The 21030-nt window shown below is 34.1% G+C and overlaps 1 protein-coding gene across 1 annotated transcript in view; it reads right to left on the bottom strand.

Annotated features, from left to right (window-relative positions):
• Positions 1-8501: 8501 nt before the first annotated feature.
• LOC148621843 (uncharacterized) overlaps positions 8502-21030 on the bottom strand; it is a 38857-nt gene continuing 26328 nt past the window's right edge. Inside the window, exons 11-16 of the mRNA XM_088576630.1 lie at positions 17816-18001; positions 16811-16987; positions 16390-16578; positions 14581-14760; positions 13573-13758; positions 8502-12833 (exon numbers count right to left, since the gene is read on the bottom strand). Of these exons, the coding sequence (XP_088432756.1) occupies positions 12514-12833; positions 13573-13758; positions 14581-14760; positions 16390-16578; positions 16811-16987; positions 17816-18001 (1238 nt within the window). The 3' untranslated portion in view covers positions 8502-12513. The remainder of the gene's footprint in view (positions 12834-13572; positions 13759-14580; positions 14761-16389; positions 16579-16810; positions 16988-17815; positions 18002-21030) is intronic.

Below are 21030 nucleotides of genomic sequence, written 5' to 3'. Positions count from 1 at the left end.
GTCGGTTATAAGAATGTTGCATGTTTTGCAATTTTTTATACCACATTTTGATATGGTACAATGTGGTTCGTCATCGTTATAGTCAAATATATCGTTTAAAGTGATGGAACATGGTTTGATAATTTGAAATCTCACATTATAAAATATAAACACCAAATAAGGTAATATATTGATTTAATCTTCGCATTTACTGCTTCATTTTATTTTTTATCATTTTATTACTTTATTTTTCAGTTTATTGCTTCATTTTCAAGGTTATAGTTCTCATGGTTCTATTTATAGAACATACATTTTGGAAGTGTAACAATCAAACTCACCTTTTGGTAATTTATTTGTAATGGTTTTTGTGCTGTTTTTATGTTTTTGTCTTTTTTGTTGTACTTAATATTTCTTTTTCTCTGTATTGTTACTTTTAACCATCACGCTTTACTTCTCTTTATGTTACTATGGACATGTTCAATGAAGATTTAAATGTGACGTTGTCTGGTAAACTATCCAACAGTACCTAACGGAATGTATAAGATTATGTTATTAGAAATGTTTTAGGATTTCCCTGTATCTTGTTTACGGCTATTTGCAGTATTATTTTACTTTACTAATTTGTAGATGTTGTTATTGCATAAAAGGAAACCAATTGTTTCTAAAAATGTTCAAAAGGTTATACTTCTTTATATGAGGAAGATATAGTGTAACACAAACTCGTATAAATGTTTATTACGTATAAAACTTGATATTTGATATAATTCGTGGAGCTTCCTCTATTATGCACGTCGAATATGTCCTTAAATGTACATAAAAGTATCTACATTTATTTCTATTACATTTTTTTCAATAAAATTCTGCTTATTTAACGTATATATGTTTACTCAAATATCAAAAACAAGAGGTTTAAAAATCATCAGAACCGAGATATTTTCAAACAATCTCTGCCATATTGGACATTAACCTCGCCTGTGTGTAAATTAGATCAGTTTACCTGAAGAGACTTATTGGATTTTTTTTATTATAAGTGTTTATGCATTTCATAAATTTTCACATCCTAGAAAACCTTTGAGCGCGGATACATACAAAAATTAGGATGTGGCCATCAGGTCTGCAGTGGATATTCTTCACTTGTATCTGTAAAAAAAGTCGCTGTATGCATTGGTTGTGGGTGTGTAACGCAATTTATGTTTAGGTATTTGGCTTAGATAGAAATGTAGCTGAAACTGTAAGAGTAATCAAGGTAACCAAGGTTAAAGTGGTAATCAAAAGAATGTAATCCAGGGACAAAGGCCAGACATGGAAAACAGACACACACAACAAAGAACACAATGTAACTAAAATCAAGAGATGCCCATTGTTATTGGTAGCACAAGCCAAAATTTGTTTCAAATAAATGTTCATTCATTAGAGATAACAAACTTGTATTTTTTTAATGAATGTTGGTTTGTGATTTCCTGAAATTGTAAGAATGAAATAAATTACATAGAAGCACTAGAAACTTCAAAATAAAAAAGAAATTACTCCATAATCTATTTATAATGGAAGCTGAGAGTGTAAGAGATGTCCATGCTAATGGGTGGAACTAGCCAAATTTTGTTTCCAATAAATAGTTTCATTCATATGTAAACAAAATTACTCTATATATATATACAAACGTCTCAGAATGTGAGGACTCTATTTGCTACACTGCTCACAGGACCAAATTGATACAGTGAAGATATATAAATGTATAGAAAGGTCTGAAAAATTCCCAACGATGTTATAACTGTCAAATTTGTGATGCAAATGTTTGGTCGTTCCCTCCGAGGGACTCAAACTCGTACTGCTGTGACATCTATGGCAACACCGCCTGCACAAAGTCCAGCGCCCTAGACCACTCGGCCAGCTAGGCTATATAAAAATATAGCTTTCGCTGGCCGGGTCATTCCTCCTCGTAGGATTAATCTGGGGTTGTAACTTAGTACACGATGTATGGTAGTACGGGACAGTTCATTTAGATGTTAATATGTAGGATAGAGGATCAAATTAATGATGCATGTCACAACAAATCAATATTATACAAACGTCTCAGAATGTGACGACTCTATTTGATCCGATGGAGCAGTGTAGTCGTCACATTCTGAGACGTGTTTATATGTATAAAGTCTAAAGGAATCAGCCAACAGGCAAACTTAATGGGTATCGGATCGTCCAGTTATGACGATGCAGCACAGAATTATATAAGTCTAGAGGATTGCACAACGATACCGATAAAGATGTTCATACACTATAATAAAATATATAATAAGCAAACTTTTCAGGCAACAAATGACCTTCTTCAGTGCCTCAAATAAACCGAGTGTGTATGAAAGTAAATGGTCTGTGAACACTTTCTTTCTTTCTTTCTTTGTTGGGGTTTAACGTCCGAGCAGCAATATTTCAGCTATATTCAGCCGATGAACATGAAATGGATGATAAAATGAACATGAAATGAAAAAGAAAGGATGGGACAAGGATAATAGGGTCGAAAAATTTTGATTGCTACTGGAAAAAGGGGGGATGGATAAGGTCGGGCAATTTATCCTCCTGTGGCGGAGCGCAAAGGTTCCTACTTCTATCGAATACCACAGCAGGGTTCTTTAACGTGCGAGGAACGTGGCATCTTTCCCAACACGTTGCACCACTATGGTTTGCGGTCAGGTTTTCCGTATTATAGCCTGACAACCCCAGCATGTAACACGCCAGGGGTACCCCATTCCACCACCTTGGGCACACATCCCAGTTGCTCTGTGGGCAGAGCGCCTAGCCCCCGGCTAGGTTTCTGAGCACTATTTAGTCGCCTTATACAAGCTTAGCGCTGCTGCAGGCCTATTCTTTTAACATCCGGACCTGCACGGGGCTGTCTGTGAACACAACTAAGGCTAAGCTGGTGAATACCTGTGAGGTAAACAATTTTATTGACACTTAACGAAGATCTTGAACATTGTGTTATAGACACATGTTGTGTGTTGATCTTAAACATTGAACTATAAAACTAAAAATATTTACAAACACTGTAATAAGAAACTCCAAAATAGGAAGAACTTAATGTTTTTTTTTTTGTTAATTCCGTGTGGGTGTAAAACAAAATCCCTCTCGCTTTACTCTCCGTAGATCGCTCCAGACCGTGTTTTGTTCCACGATGAAGATTTTCATTTTGTTGAAATCATCGAGGCAGTGGTTTAGTAATCTAAAGTGTTGACTCACTAGGAGTAAAGGCTTTTTTGTTAGGTCGCTCCTGTGTCCGTTCAAGCGCTTGTGAAAAGGCCGTTTAGATTCACCTACATATTGAAGGCCACAAATGGCACAGTGAATCGAATATATTACATTAGCACTCTTTCAGTGCACGTTACAAAATATTTTGTAGCGTTTCCCCGTGATTGTGCTGGTGAATGATGACGAGTGGTGCATTTGGTTGCAACATTTGCACCTTTTGTCACCACAGGAGAGACTCTCGGCTGGAGTCAAGTTGGGCTTGGATATTTCAGCCCTCACAAGCAGACTACGCAAACTGTCTGGCTGTCTGAAAACAATCATTGGTGGTTCGGGAAAAAAATTGGATAATGTTGAGTTTCTCTCGACAGAGGCCCAGTGATCACGAATGGTATTGTGGCTGTTTTCAAGGCAGGGGTGGTATGTTAGAACACAAAGGGTTTTTTTTATATTTTTTCTTTTGCCTTGTACTGCCTTTTTGGGATATTGTGAATTTTCTTTCTTTTAACCCTTCTTTCATGGTTTGTATCTATATCCCCTTCTTCTTAAATTGTAATTCAGTTGACCTAGACGTTTTTTAAGAATTCGTTATTTGAACAAATGCGCCTTAGCCTAAGAGATTGACTAAATTGTATACTCTTAGTCAGGTGAGATGGATGACAGCTCTTAGGCGTAAGATATTAATGTGTGTCAGTTGGTTTGGAGTATAGGTCCGTGGAGAGCTCTCCCTCGATAAGGTGCTGGAGGCATCGAAGAATGAGATGTTAGTGGCAAATGTTTCGTGAGTAAACTTAATTGAAAGATGTTGATTGCTGGCACGTGCAATAAAATTGTTTAGTTCTTCTTTGTCATATGTCCACTTCATATCCACGTCGTCAATAAACCTATACCGGGAGAGTGGTTTTTCTATAGAGGATTCAAGTAGTTCTTTTTCAAATTTTCCCATGAAACTATTGGCATAAGACGGAGCCATTTTGGTACCCATAGCTGTGCCATTTATTTGTAAATAATGGTCTCCATTAAAAGTAAAAATGTTCTTTTTTAAAACCATTGTGAGTAAAGTGACTAGACAGTCAGTAGGTGGAACTGTGACCTCCCGAGAGTCCCATATTTTCTCTACAAGCCTCGATATCATAAGAGTGAGGAATGTTGGCATGTGACGTCCATGGTGACCAGAGTGGTGTTTGGTGGAAGGAGATTCACATATATATAAAAAGTCTGAAAAATTCCCAACAATGTTAGAACTGTCAAATTTTGCGAAGCAAAATTTTGGTCGTTCCCTCCGCGGGATTCGAACTCGTACCGCTGTGACATCGCCCAGCGCCCTAGACCACTCGGCCAGCTAGGCTATATAAAAATAAAGCTTTCGCTGGCCGGATCATTCCTGCTCGTATGATTTTTCTAGGGTTGTAACTTAGTACACGATGTATGGTAGTACGAGACAGCTCATTTAAGTGTTATTATGTGGGATAGAGGATCAAATGAACAATGCATGTCACAATAAATCAATATTATACAAACGTCTCAGAATGTGACGACTTTATTTGCTACACTGCTCCATCGGATCAAATTGATACAGGAAAAATAACGTAAGATAGAAGGTCTGACAAATTTCCCAACAATGTTAGAACTGTGAAATTTGCGAAGCAAATTTATGGTCGTCCCCCCTGCGGGACTCAAACTCGTACCGCTGTGACATCTTTGGTTCCACTCTATAGAAAGGTCACTGCAGATAACTTTATGACAATTTGTGGATATAAAGCTATATGGAGACACTTAAACAAGAAAAGCCAACATTTTTTTCCTGTAATAATTTTTCAAAATCTTACATTATGGAGATCCATAAAAAATAGATATTCTTTTCTATTTTCTTATTAAAATCTGTAGCCATGGTAACATAATTAAAAATATACACAAGTTTTCATAACAAATTTTGGATGCCTTCCCAAAATTGTCAAAAAACAGGTTTTCTAAAATATCAGGTACTTAAAAACTGCCAGAAAAAGTAAGTTGGCGTGGTATAACTGTAAAAAAAAACAAACAAAAGTGTACTTTTATCTGTTCATTTGTTCATGATTTTAATTCTTAAAGTTAGTGCGTAATTTTGCATTTTTGAAAAACAGCCTGTTGCTACAGGGAAGAGAATCCAATCTGGTGAGGACCTGAATCTTTCCGGATATCTTAAAGCATGCATTTTACACCTCTTTACCTTTACAAGTATTGAATCTATTTATGTACAATTGCTCTACTATACACAATTAATATTTCCACCAAGTTTCAACTTTTATTTTTAAGATTTACAAAATTATACTCGGTCAGTTTTGTGTACGAAACAGACCCTTTTATAAGTTTATATATATACGTATATATACTGATTTCTTCTCGGACAGTATTTTAATTATTTTTTTATGAATCAATCAATCAAAATGTGCATTTACTCATAAGAAACTTGAAGTTCTTTTTGTAGACGTCAAGCCATCATTTTTTAGAACTATTAAAAACCGAAAAAATCCTCCGTAGCTGTTAGATAAAACAATATTTTACAACCCTTCCGAAAATACGAAATTCTAGAATCATATTACTTTTAGTTCCCTTGTATATTTCATTCTGTGGGTCATCTATGACTCTCTTTTAACTGAAACTCCTTATCTGTACAGTTTATTTTCATTGAAATGATGAACTAAAAAATCTCTTAAAGTAAAAGCAATTATACCATGATAAGAACGAGTTCCTAAATATTCATTTTCAATGGCCAAACACAGACAAAATTAAAACACAAACTGACCAATACACACGGAAACTAAATATCCTATGAATTACCTGACTCTATTGAGAACTATGAAGTAGATGCACTGGTATGGCAAGAGTTTTCTGCTTTTATTTAAAAAACGGAAAATATATTGATATAATTGTATAATGATATATTGATAGCAAGTTAAAACTTTAATTCACTTTACTACAGTGCTTTGAAGTAGTAATTCGTCATTTTAAGTTTATATCAGTAATTAATCTCCATTAAAAAAGCAATTTAACGTAAATAAGTAGAAAGTAATATGCTTCCACATAACCCAATAATTATGTCGAAAAAGAAATTTTAGTTTAAGATCTATTTCTCCCGGAGTACGAACCATAGGGCTCCGCCACGGGAGGCTAAATTGCCCGACCCTACCCACATCTCCCTATTTCCAGTGGCAATCAAAATTTGTCGACCCCATTGTCCTTGTGTCCCATCCCATTTTTCATTTCATCATCATTATTTTATGTTCATTTTATCATCCACTTCATGTTCATCGCCTGAATATAGCTGAAGTATTGCAGCTCGGGCGTTAAACCCCAACAAACAAACAAACAAACTTTCGTTTTATTAAAAAATGAAACTATCTTTTCTACAACAATAAATTGATTAGGTTGGTATGCGCACCTTGTGTATAGACACACATTTTTTATGAGAATTAGATAAGTATGTAATTGCATGCAATGTCGTTATAACTAAATCCCCTAATCGTACAGAGAGCTTAATATCATGATAAAATCGCTTGCAATGTAATTACGATCTATCTAGAGCCACATATCAAATTTAAAACCAGTCAATCTATTTGGAGTCGAGATAATTGCTTAAATTCGTACGAAATGTGGTTACAATATACATTACATTTCACTAGTTGAATTGTGTTAGAATAAAAAAAAACAACCGACACTTCCCTACACAATGTGCAAAAAAAAGAATGATTGTTTTTTGGTATTGTTTTACAGTTAAACTGATTGGATATTCCCTGTCACTATGCAGGTACGGGTGTCAAAAGAATATTCCTGCAGCAGCGCTAAGCTTGTCGTAAAAGGCGACTAAATAGTGCTCAGAAACCTAGCCTGGGGCTAGGCGCTCTGCCCATAGAACAACTGGGGTGTGTACCCCAGGTGGTGGAATGGGGTACCCTTGGCGTGTAACATGCTGGGGTTGTCGGGCTATAATACGGAAAACCTGATTAAAAAAAGTGGTGCATCGTGTTGGGAAAAATGCCACGTTCCTCGCACGTTAAAGAACCCTAGTGTGGTATTCTCCCGGAGTAGGAACCATAGGGCTCCGCCACAGGAAGCTAAATTGCCCGACCCTACCCACCTCTCCCTATTTCCAGTGGCAATCAAAATTAGTTGGCCCTATTATCCTTATGTCCAATCCCTCTTTTCATTTCATCATCATCATTCTATGTTCATTTTATCATCCATTTCATGTTCATCGCCTCAATATAGCTGAAATATTGCTGCTCGGGTGTTAAACCCCATCAAACAAACAAAGTGATTTTCAAAAACAGGGTTTCTGTCTAACGAGGGAAATCTGTATACAAAAAAAACAACAAAAAGAGCAAAAGAAAAAAAAACGAACAATACAACAAAAATATAATATTCAAACAACAAAAAAGTCAATGTATTGTTGATTGTTCTTCTGAAAAAAAAAACAAAATGCTGTAGAAAAGTGTTAATTGATCCCTTTTCAGCTTTTAAGAATGCGATAGCTGTTTAGAAACCTTAACCACGTCACCACGATGTGCAAAATTTGTCACCTGGCCGCTGGAGTTAACATCAGTTTGTGTAACGATACTTTATATTAAGTTCGACATTTATCTACGTGTTAACTACCCACGGTACGGTATAATTGACATGTTCGTGACGGAAATATTGACATTATAAACCTCACAGTGCCGTTTCATTCAGAAGTTCTTAGAAACTATTAAAGAAGAATTGTACAGGCTGCTTGTCTAGTCACGATTTCCACCTATCACGTTGAGTATTGCATTATTTTTTATACAACTCCTCAGGAAGATCCATTATACAAGCTTAATCAAACATAGGTCAAAAAGTAAATTGTCTAATGAAAACAATTGTTAGGCATGAATGATAAAACAAAATACCAAATTATTTTAATGGTATTTATGAAGGTCATTTCTCTCAATTTTATGGATAATATTAAAAAAGAAACATAAACGTCATTATGACTGGCCCTTCCAGAGATCAGATATTTGTTTTTAAAAAATGTTAAGAAGTGTAAAACACTTCAACGAGCAGGACGGAGGCACTGCTCACCCTTCCGAACCACCTAAGTTCACCTCATATGTATTTTTGTTTTCAATAATGACCCTTTGCGTTGTGAGACTTGTTCTTTTGGTGTGGCATTGTTTGAGTATCTGCGGTTTGGTTTGTATCTTCCGCAACGCTGCATATTCTAATACATTTCATATAATTTAATCGATTATAATGATTTTGGTTAACAAAGCAAAAAAATCAATGCACAGAATTACCTCTGAGTTTATTTGTTCAGATTCAAAATCGTAAATGTCACATACATATGCCCGTTACTGAAGACAAGACGGATTTAAACAAAACCAACAATCCTTTGTTTCTACATACATATATAAAAAATAAAGACTCAAACTTTGAAAAGAAAAGAGATGACGACCTTTGGTTTAAATATGTCAGATGCCTATCACAGACAGCTCTGAATGATAAAAACGGCGATCGAGTGGTCAAAGCATGCAATGACCACAATATCAATTTAACAAAACTGAATATCAAGTAAGGCAAAAATGCGGTGAATGACCATTGCCCATATACCATTAAATTGGAGAATTGTTTATTATATTATCAATGATTTGCACACTAATAGCAATATGACACTTTTTCAGTATTTTCTAGTAGTACCTTGCACTTTCTGTACAGAAACAATAATCATTTTAAAAAATACTTAAATACAATTTTAATAATTGACTAGACTAAGATTGCCTTATTTGATATTTTTTAAGTACAGCACAATGCAATTTAACAATCTTTGATATGTCCATTACATGGAGAAAGTTTTTTTTATGTATTTGATGTATTTCGTACGATTTTGCAAAAAAAAAATGTATGATGTTAAGCAAAGTAGTATCCACACTAAAGGTTGGACTACCCTAAAAACACCTTTTGGTCTGGGAGACGCTTGCGTTGCCCTCGCATATGAAGATTTGTCTATTGATACTTAGCCAATACAATAAATCAGCAACTTTTTACTGAGCTGCTAAGCTGCTAAGTATACTTTCTACCAATCCTCTATAAACACATACATGAAAGAAGACGAACACACACATAGATGAAAATATTAAAAATCTTATACTTAAAACATAGAGTTGGTTTCAGCAAGCTGTTCAAATATAGCATCAAATATCAGACAAATAACTCAAAAATTGGATAAAAAATGTATTAAAAAATGGAGATTTCCACTATGTATATACACACTTTTGCAAAGTTTCAGTTAAATTGGTGCAAGCGTTTTTGAGTTATCGTGCGAAACTCGAGGAATGGAGATAAACCTATATGCCCCAACTATCATATGATGGGGTATGCAAATGTTTTTGTCTACGTTTGATAAATCCCAGGAAGGTCAAAATTAGATAGTCATGATATTGAAAAAGATGAAAGCTTTACTGTATTTGTGCAAAATATTCAAGACCACAAGTACTTAGTCTGTTGTAGTGCGTTTTAAGAGAGAGGTTTTGTAAGAATCGGGCGAAAAAAATCAGAAACATACACGTCAAAATCCCACCAATTGACAATATGATTTCACTTAATGAGGCTTTCTATATTAGAAAAGACCATTACTTGATCTCTTCATCACTGGATTAGCTGAGGAGATTTTTTTAAAAAACGAGGTTTTTGAAAAGTTATCTGCCTCTGAAATGTTCATTTTCCAAATTGACATGGATTTGTTTTAAATCTTTTTTATTGAATCTGATGATGCAAATGGTCAAATTGAACTTTCAAATTGGATATTTCACCCAATACCTAGTTCTAACAGAGACTGATACTTTATATGTCAACTCTGTCAGATATGATTAATTTCGCCGCCTTAAACTCAATAAAACTTTCTATCAAAGAAACAAACAATTACAAAAATATTCACAACCGGGCTTATGAACTAGAACTTTCCTAGAACAAAAAATAAAAGAAAGTCAAATGCCCTAAATTTCGGTCTGTGTTAAAAAAATGAATGATTATTTTTTTCTGAAATATTAACAATCTGATGCCGCTAATAAAAGAGTAATCAATGGAACCAAGGTTCTATCTGAAGTCAGAAGAATGTACACCGGGGACACAGAAACAGACACACACAACAAAGAACACGAAATAACAAAAATAATACGTTCAAAGCTACAAAAGTAAATGAACAACTTGTACTCCACTAAAAACTGGGAGAATGAACCAGGTTCATCGGTAGGATAAGCGTCCTCTGCTTTTCTAGAAACGCCCACCTAGCTTTTATAGACAGTCAAGTCCGAGGTAGACGAATTAGGAAAGGAAAACTATGGCATGTTGAACAAATCGGTTCTCATGGTGCAGATGGATACACCGTAACGATTCACGACTTCATGATTGCGACAATAAAACTTATGTAGTGATGACTTCAATTTATTAGCAACATAACCCTGTTCCAGAAGCCTAATTATAAAAAGTCTAGTGCGGTACGGAAAGCTCTGGCATAACGTATGAGTTGTGATATGAAAACTCTATACTCATTTGCTGAAGGAAAGTTAACAGAGATGAAAGGAAAGTTGACAATACGAAATGAAAAGTCATCGCGTTTGTCGTTTAGTTTGGTCAATAGTTTTTCTTTACCATCGAGTGTAAGTGTAAGTATGAGGCTCACTTCACAATGTCTGTAGTATTCTTTATCTGAAGTTCTTTGGGGTAGATGCGATGTATTAAATCCCCGAAACTAGACCTGTTTAACGATTATACGTCATCTATATACCTGAATATATGAGATCAAATGATATGGTTAAACAATGTTCTTTCCTTTAGATTAGATCAGCTGTAAAGTCAGCCCCATAGGACTTAAGGAATTGGTCAGCGAGTTCAGGAGCACAATTTGTTCCCATTGGAATGCCGACCGTTTGTTAAAAACCGCGTCTACCACACTCTACAAATATGTTGTCGATTAACAATTCCAACATTTAGGAAACGTCTCTTCGGTATATTTGGGGGATATAAATTAAGAAGTAAAGAATTTAACAAGAATGGAATTGAATGTCCATTTGATTTTGAACCATAAATGTGTTGTTGATGTTATTTCAGATTTTACCTGAATATTTTTGACTAAAACTTTTGCTTTTAGTAACCTTTGAAAAGCATTATTATATCAATGATAATCAATGATAAACCAACATAATATCGAAACATATCACACCTAAGTTAATTCAAACATATTTTAAACTACGACCAACCAAACTCAAAAAATAAAAACATTGTAATTAAAACACTATTTATATCTTAAATGACAATGTCGGTAATAAAGTGATGACACAACATGTCCTTCCCTTAGCATACTTGCTAATATATAATAGGTGCTGGTTATCCAATATTTAGGTCTTTTTTATCATAATGCAACTATACTTTTATCAATTATGTGCTTTTGGTTAAAAATGTATTTCAATGAGAAAAACTTAATATCCTAAGCATATGTTCAACTTTGTTTTAGGCTGGAAAAGTCGGTGTAATATACACAAAACACAGAAAACAATGCAAGAGGAATAACTGTATGTTACACACAATTGTAATGGAAATTCTTCTAAACTGTTTGTCTATGAATATACATATGATTAGATTGTAAAGTAAAAATTTACAAGCGTTTTAAAAGTAATTCTCTTTTGAAGAATCAGGCAAAATGTGTACAAGGTATTGCACATGAAGAAAAAAAAACAGGGATTTTATGGCACTATTCCAAGTCTTTATACCTCATAACCTCCAAAAACGATCATCAAAGTGCATATTAAGTTTGCCTTTTTGAGGTATTGATAGGTCAAATTTAGTAATTTAGTTGATATGCAATATGGAAAAATGGCGGGAATTTTTTTCAGCGCTTTTTACCTATATAAGCAGTCAAAAATATCTATGTCATAGATGCTTCGGGATTAATTTAAATAGCTTTCAGGTTGTTATCTTGGTGTATTAAATTAAATATGAGGCATAAAAGACCAAATTGGGAAAACTGATGTGCCACACATTGCCTGATTATATACAGAGTGGTACTTAAAAATGCTCGCATGAGAGCAAACAAAAATTCCAACAAGATATGACATAGCTTTGCAAATAAGTTCAGGAGGAACAGACAGATTTGTAGATAATTGTTTTGACAAACCTTGAATGAGAAACACATGACCACTTAAAGGGCAAAAACATACTTTTATTGACCCCATCTTCCTATTTATGACAAAATAAATATGATGAAATTACATACGTATATGAAATAAATTATCTTGATACAATTCATCATTTACGGACAACATACACCTTGTAAACTTTCTTCTGATTTGGTTCTTCAAGCTTTGGCTTCTTTTTGAGTAAAATTTCTTTAATTTGTTGGCTTACCCTGATGGTGTCTAATGAGCAGATGTACAGACTGACTGCAATGATCACAAGGATACCAACCACACCAAGTGCTATGTGAGATGGAGTATTGTAAAACACACTTCTCTTTGAACGTTTGTATCTAGAAAGGCCTTTAAGGTTCACTGCCAAATGATTGCTATCATATGTATAGTTGCTGGTCGTTACATTCGGGTTGACAACTCGAAAAACTTGGTAAACATCTAAAATATAAACAATGTTTGACAACTCGAAAAACTTGGTAAACATCTAAAATATAAACAATGTTTTACAATGATTTTCAGTTCTGTTGGTGAAAAAAACATTCTTGGTAAAATATTAAAAAAATGTTTGAGACGTATAACGAAACTATACAGAATACGATGAAAGTATTAGTTTAGCTTTGGTACTGCTTAATATATTAAAAAAGAGACAACTATAAAAATGTGAATCAATACTTTGCTTCTTTATATTCCATGTTATTGTCTTTATCAAAATCATAAAAAAGTGCAGCATGTTTACACAAAAATATATATGCTCCTTCATATGTTAAGTTGAGACACGCAAATTAAGAAATTAAGTTTCAATTCAGAAAATTTTGTCCAAAACATTATTTAACTCCTGTATAAGTTCCATATTTTTTTTTCATTCGTACAATCTCTTATAAATTTCTTGTGCAGTGTATTTGTTATTAATATACTTATTCTGTATTTTTGAATAACATTTTTATCATTTGTTCGCCTAACGTTGAAACAGATTGGGTTTTTGATAAAGTTATCTAGGAATTTTAGCAAGAGCGCAATTAAAACGAAAATACCATCACTGACATGTATAACACAACCTTAATTACGCTTGCTTGATATTCAGAGCAAAGCTATTTAGTACTAGAAAAAATCAATTATATCAGGAGCATTCTCTTCTTCCTTTTATTTCATGAACTTCAAAGTAAAACGCAGTATCTACCTTCACAAACTGGTTCTGCATTTGTTGGTCCTACCCATGTTCCATTGAGACTGCATGTTCTGACCATATCTCCTGTCATGACAGCTGTACCTTCTCTACATATAGCAACAGCTTGGCGACCGAACACATAACCAGTAGTTATAACATATCCTTTAGTGATGTTACCAAGGGATGGACATGCAATATCTACACAATATATATATATCTAGTGTATAAGTTTACTGCACAATGAGAAAAGTAGCTTTACTGATTAACTCGTCTGGGTAGAAATGCACACAAAACTTAATATTTTCCCTGAGATTTTCTTGACGGAAATGTACAAAAATCTATTAAAAAAATAACAGGAAGTTGATACGTGGCAGAGATTGAAGATGCGGTAGAAATGCATAAGGTGCAAATAAGGGGATATCCCTGAAAAATACACCATATGAAGCACCAACGGCAACACGATAAGGCCAGACCATAGGAAGCACATAAAGGACAACATGGGAAGACCACACCGTATCACAAAAGGACTGAAAAGTGAAAAATGAACAGCGCCAGTAGAGCTGAACAGCACAATCCTACTATAACTGATAACGGATAGAACTGAACAATTCCTGATTCTTGCGTAACACCTAACGAAAAGCTTACACAAGACACAACCCATCAAGGTCATGCTGCACATCAAAAGAAAATAATTCCTTTGAAAGATAAAAGTTATAAACTATATGGATTTATGAAACAAACGAACACGAACGGACGACAATAATACTTAATGATGCCCCGACATTGAGACACATGGTATAACAAAATTAACAGCTTATACATAACTTACTCTTCAAGCACCACTGTAATAGGCTTTTTTCTTGTATGACCAGTCTTTTCTCTTTTTTTCCCTCAGCGTTAGTTGTAAGAATTGATATGAAATTTCTAACCTATGACCGATGAATTTGGATTTTCACATGTCAGTAAAAGAGTAAGACAAAAAAAATATTAATTTGTTCAAATACCAACCAATCTGCTTACCTTTACAATTAGGTTTTTCCCCACTCCATGTTTTGTTGGCTTGACAAGTCCTTCCCAGTGAACCATTGGCTAACATATACCCATGAAAACACTGTTGAGTGATAATGTCGCCATAGTAATATGTCATGACTGCTACAGCTTGGACCAGAAAACCTGGCTCAGGATACGGACATTCAACTCCTTAAAATTAAGAATCCGATAAGTCCGACTCAAAGAAAACATCTATCACTTTCTTTAAATTACAACAAAACGAAATATGTATTGTTCTTTGTTAAGAAATTTGCATATTATATTCAATTCGTCAACTGTGCAAATTTTTTGAGCGTCTATTTTATAGTAAAACGTTAATTATTTCTGTAGAAAAAGAAATAGCAAACAAGAACACACACTCAGCACCTGAGTATCCAGATCAAGTAACCACTTTCGTACTTTTGTACTATTAAGAGACGTTCGTGTATCAAATGATGAAAATGCAGCATTAGTACTAGTTATAGATTTCTGTATTTGAATTGATAAAACTTAAATGAATATGTTAGAGTGAGTTGACCGTGACTTCTGACTTTCTTAACTGGAATAGCCCAAGGTAAATATCAGCTTATCTATTGAATTAGTGACAATGAAGCTTAAACTCTGTGGTTATTTATATAGACACCTTCACACATGCAATTAAACTGCAGTAGGAGAATTTTTCCTTCACGTGGAGGGAGTTTTAGTGGTTGACAACTGAAGTGTGATAGAATTGAAAGAAAAAAACTTCCTATACTGGTGAAGTGATATCAATGTTCAAATAACAACATGTTGTTTTCCCATTTGTTATTTGTTTTCTAGAAGTTTGTATTACATCATATTTTAGAGGAAGAAAGTCATGACACACTTTGGATAATTTGACCATCCTGTTGCAAATTTGGCAATCTTTACTACATACAATAAAAAAGTACTTTATGTTTTTTTTTTCACACTAGCTTATGCAGATTTGCAAAATCTTTCTGTATTTTATTATTGTAATTTCAGTAATTTTGATTAGAAATCTTTTTTTCTATTTTTAGTACGAACATGTCCACTAGTAATAAAAAATATACAAAACTGGTGCAGCTTTAGTCATTCACCATTACGTCAATGCTGTTCAATTTCATCTTGTCAAAGTTATAAGGAATTTTTTCATTCATTATGTATTTTTCGTGAAGGTAAATATCTATTTTTCTGTATGTAAAAATCTGCTAATCTCCTACTTTCAGTTGTTTAAGTACCAGGCCATATAATATTCACACTGTCTGTGGTAAGGTGATTCATGGTGTAGAAAAACCCACAGAACAAATGATGCTTTTTTGGTCTACATATGATATATTTTTATGTGACAATTGTCTTTCCTATATTTAGGTCTGTCCTTTGAGAAAGCTACACGTTAACCTCCCATTAAAATCAACCACAGGAAACTAATTCAAGAACGATAATTGCTGCAAAATGCCAATTTCATGTACTATCTATATAATTTTTATCTCAAAAGCACAACAACCTTATGGAACATTAAGACTGGTTATGTGATCAGTTACTGTTTCTGAAGAAAAATAAAACTGAATTTTGGGGGTTTTTGACATATATGCGTTACCTTCTGTCTGTTTTTATATAGACGGCTGCTTAACTGATTGAATGAGGGTGTCTATTTAAATTACCACAGAGATAAAGCTCCATTTTTACTTACTTCCGTAAAAAGATTAGTTTTTACATTTGTTCTCTCGATTTTTTTTTTTCAGTTTAATGTTTACTTGTTTAACTATTGTACTTTTTTAAGTCTTTTCCCCCGTATCTCACTTTGACATTCAAGAGGCTGTATATTCCATGTTTTATCATCCTGGCATGTTGACATCAAAGTGGTACTTTTCTGATCACTAGAGCTGACATAACCTTCATCGCATATATACTGAGCGTTCGACTGGTAGTACGTTGTGGTGAAATCCAGTTGAGAATTGGAACCAGTTTGTGGTACGGGACAGTATTTGACTAAAACATACAACAAGAGTTTAAACAAAATCGGGTACATTTATTACAACAGTGTCCTGCATAGTGACACAAATAATTCAACAATTTAAATTCAGAGATTATATTGTTCACCGTTTAAAAATATTAGAAAAAAAAACAAACTTGCGTATTCTTTTTATTTGTTACTACGTTAGTAATAAATAAAAAGTAAATACAACCTCCGAAATGTGTATACACAAATAAAAGTGCTTACTTTCACAACTTGGTTCAATTCCTGTCCAATTTCCATCCATTTCGCAATATCTACTGGTATCTCCGACGAAATTTTCGTATCCAACAGCGCATATGAAATTAGCGTAGCAACCGACTGTATTGCAGTATTGATTATTCGTTCTCTGTGTACCATTTTTTACAGGAGCCCCGCACGACACTGAATTAATTAAAGCGAATTGTTTGCAATGAAAAAAATCATAAAATCGTGAAACACTTCAGACTATAGTGCGATTGTGATCGACTTTTAAAAATCTTTTCGAAATAAAAAATAAACGTAATTTTAATTCAAGCCAGGCTATTTTCTGTCATTACCAAATTTTGCATGAAATTTCTTTCATCCATTCCGATTACATCATGTATCATTATTTCTAAACATGATCAGATATCTTTATTTACAATTAAAGACAGAAGCACTGGTAAAATACAAAAACAAGCACACGAGCTAAAGGCTGGTAATTTCCAGGGAGAGCTAATGAAGAATCATGAACGGTAGCCAAATGGGTTAGTGTCAATTGGAATTCTCTTGCTTCATTATTGACTTCTGGCTCTTTTGTTGAAGGACTAGTTATTTTTGGTCCCTGCAAGCCCTGTGGACTTGAGCAAAATTGACATACCAGAGATGCTTATTTACCATTACAAACGGAAGCTTCGCCAATATAAACTATGGTCGCATTTCGGGATTAGTTATCGCATTATCATAATTTCCCCGCTCTTAACTTCAACATGATTAACTATTACTTAGTAATAACAAAACAGAGCTCATCTCCGGGTCAATTTTACCTAATGTTATCGAGTACATTTACTATCATTTTCCTAAATATAATTTCCGATGGCCTGACAGCATTTATAACTATTATCACACACGATAGCTCCGCCACTGTTAACACCAGGTGCCTTACAAAATCAGCTACTGTTATTTACAATAAAATGGTAAGTTTCATCGTTCTTATCCTATTTCACGACTTCATCATTTATCGTTACGTACCATTACATACAGGAGGTTCACCTCCCCATATTCCGGTCGCAAGGCAGGTTCGTTCAATGTTACCACTCGCTACACCATACCCGTTTTCACACTTGTAACTTGCCGTCCCTTGATACTTCTCTGACGTGACTATGTCTATATAACTTCCGGAATCAGGAATCAAGTCGGGAGGTCCGCAAGATATTTCTAAAAATGACAGTAATGTGATGATGACGCTTCTAGTATGATATATTTTTATGTTGTGAACTACAGGGGTCGTTAAAAATAAATGGTTATTAGTGTATTAGTAGTATACTTCATTAAAATATGATTAACAACAACTTGTATTTCTTTAATTCCATGTCAGTGCACATGTACACTTCAGTTGTTTACTATTTTTTAACTTAAGTTTTCGAATACAACGTATAGCGCATGTAGCCGACAGTATTATAGTTTCTATAGAGTCAATGTTAATAGATTAAGTGGTCGGTTTTATCACTGGTGAACATACTTGTTATTAGATCAACTTTTTAGATCCACCGAATCAGGTAATTGCCAATGACATTTTTGTGTTTAATGGGATTCTCATCTAAGTGTTGTCTATTACTAGTAGATGTTGGTAAACAAACAATGAGACAATTCATTTACGTCAAAATTCAAATACATGGTCAGAACCAAGCTCCACGCAGTTCCTTCTAACCGCTGCATACAGGCTTTTTGAAATCAACCGGTATTATTCAAATGATACGTCATTTTACAATCGGATGACGTGAAACGTTACGCACGCTATTGCGGATAAGTTGAAGAAAAACACACCTATCTAAACTATAAATGACTATTGAAAACAATCAAAACTGTGATTATGTGAAAGCTGTATACTGTTGGAATCAGGACAAGTTATAATTTCTGAATATTTGTCGCACATGGTACTTCTAATTCTTTATAATCAATTAAACTTTCAAAAAAAAAACCTAAAAACGTCAGAATTCCGTATGTCAGATGTAACACGATGTAGGTCTAAACAACTAAAATAATGAATTGCGCTATTGCAGAGGGTACGAATTTCGCCACATTTTGAATGGAAGAATAATTTTTGTGATAATTATCGAAATTGCGTTAATTTTAGGCAAAAAAAAATTTCAATGCAAAAATGAAAGTGTTGGTAAATGGTCAGATTTCTAAAAGTGTTCAGTAATCAAATTTTATTACTAATGTAAGAACTTATTTACACAATATTCTTTATCGATTAACATTTCCTAAAAATGTACATACTTTCAGCAATTCTACGTCGGCATTTGATAAAATTTTCTTCTATGAAATAATGATACTTTGTAATTGTACATACACTTAGGAATACACATATTTCGTTTTTATGATTTTAACCGTTTAAAACGGAGAAAATTCGAACAAAACAAATGTCTAGCAATTTGTCGAATTTTCACTTTTTTTAACGTTTTGAACGTTTTCCGTCGATGGGGAAATGGGGAAATAGAACGGAAATAATTTCTGCTTTAGATAACAAGAACCAGACACTTATACTCGTTTCTGCAATTACAAGTATAAAACATGCAACTGAAAGAGACAAAAAATCGAAATCAATGCGATTCAAAAAGACTAACAGTATCTTTATTTTGTGTAATTAACAAACGAAAGAATAAACCAAAAGAGAACAGAATAAATTCTTATAGTTTATAGGAATTCGATCGGAGTGAAATGACTAAAACGCAAAATAAAGTTGACAGAACTTTAAAAAGGTATAGAAAAGCAGAATGCTAATAGATAAAATTAATGTAAAAAGGAGTCATAAACATTTTTTTATTACGGAAAACGCAAATGAAATGAAAATCTTTATCAATGAGCGGCTATCTAATGGATGTTGATGAAAGCCCGATTTTCTGAAGAATAGAAAGCTCTTTCAATCGAAATACTAAGTTGTGATAGGTCCAAATTCTGCTATTGGTACATGTAACATAAAATCATACATGTATATCAAAATGCACATTTAATTTATCGCAGGAGAAAGTTGCCAATATTCCCTCTCTAGGCAGACAGAGTGTGCACATATGTTGCGGCTGCATTCCACGCTGCGGTGCACATGCATATGCAAATTTAATTTACCGGTAGTACTGATAATCAAATTAATTAATCTGTTTGTTTTTCTAAGAAATGTTCAAGATGTTTCAATTGCTACAAATCAGAAATTATTGTATATTTTACTTTACTGTACCAGTGTTTCAATAAGCAAGCAAGCCAAGCAAGAAACGAAAAGTGTCGACAAACGTCGAATTCTGACGTTATCAAATGTGCCGCAATAGGGTGCGTAACGCCGTGGCGTAAAATGAACCAGTGCCAAGCAAGCTGTTAATAATATTGATGAATTTTCATAAGATTGGGGTGCGTTCAAACAAAACTTGAAAAATTTGAAATACGCTAATTCGACTTTACTGTCCTTAATGTTTTGCGTGCAGAAATACGTGTTATGATAGAACACACGTGTAAGTCGATATACCATGGCGTACTTAAAAGTTTGTAATGATATTATGAAGTGTAAATAATAAATTAAGTGTATCGAATACGTAGCAGGGATGGGTCCAAGATTTCAGGTTACTGTATCACAACGGGGGGTTGAAATATCGCAGTAGGAAGGTTAACATATAGCGATGTTATTTTATTACAGCAAGGTCTTAAAATCTCACAGCAGGGGGATTTATTTGTCACAGCAGGCATGTTTAGATATCGCAGCAGGCATTACTAGTAAACTATCATAGCAGGGGGTTAAGATATCGAGCAGAGAAATGATTTATCATAGGATGCAGGTTAAAATATTACAGCACAGGGTTAATATATTGCAGAAAGGCGGTTGTTAAGATCTCAAGCAGGAAAATGATTTATCATAGGAGGCAGGTTAATTTATTACAGCACAGGGGTTAATTAATCGAAGAAGGGGGGTTACGATATCGCAGTAGAGGGTTGATTTATCATAGGAGGGATGTTAAAATATCGTCACAGGAAGGTTACAATATTACAACAAGGGGAAAGGGGTAATTTATCGCAGAAGGGGGTTAAAATATCACACTAAATATCGTATGACACCGGAACAATATTTCGCGGGACAAAATAGTGCATAAAAAGTACCCTTTTTAAAATTTTCTCAACGACAGAGGAAGATATGGGAATTCCCAATATTTTGGGCATTGTCAGTCCTCAAGTAGGCCTAAAATATTATCCCAGTCCCA

Source organism: Perna viridis, chromosome 3, assembly GCF_037379345.1.
Source record: "Perna viridis isolate PV_CMFRI_1.1 ecotype Kerala chromosome 3, ASM3737934v1, whole genome shotgun sequence".
Lineage (NCBI taxonomy): Eukaryota > Metazoa > Mollusca > Bivalvia > Mytilida > Mytilidae > Perna > Perna viridis.
Note: the sequence above shows the minus strand (reverse complement) of the source record. Positions and strands in the feature narration are given on the sequence as shown.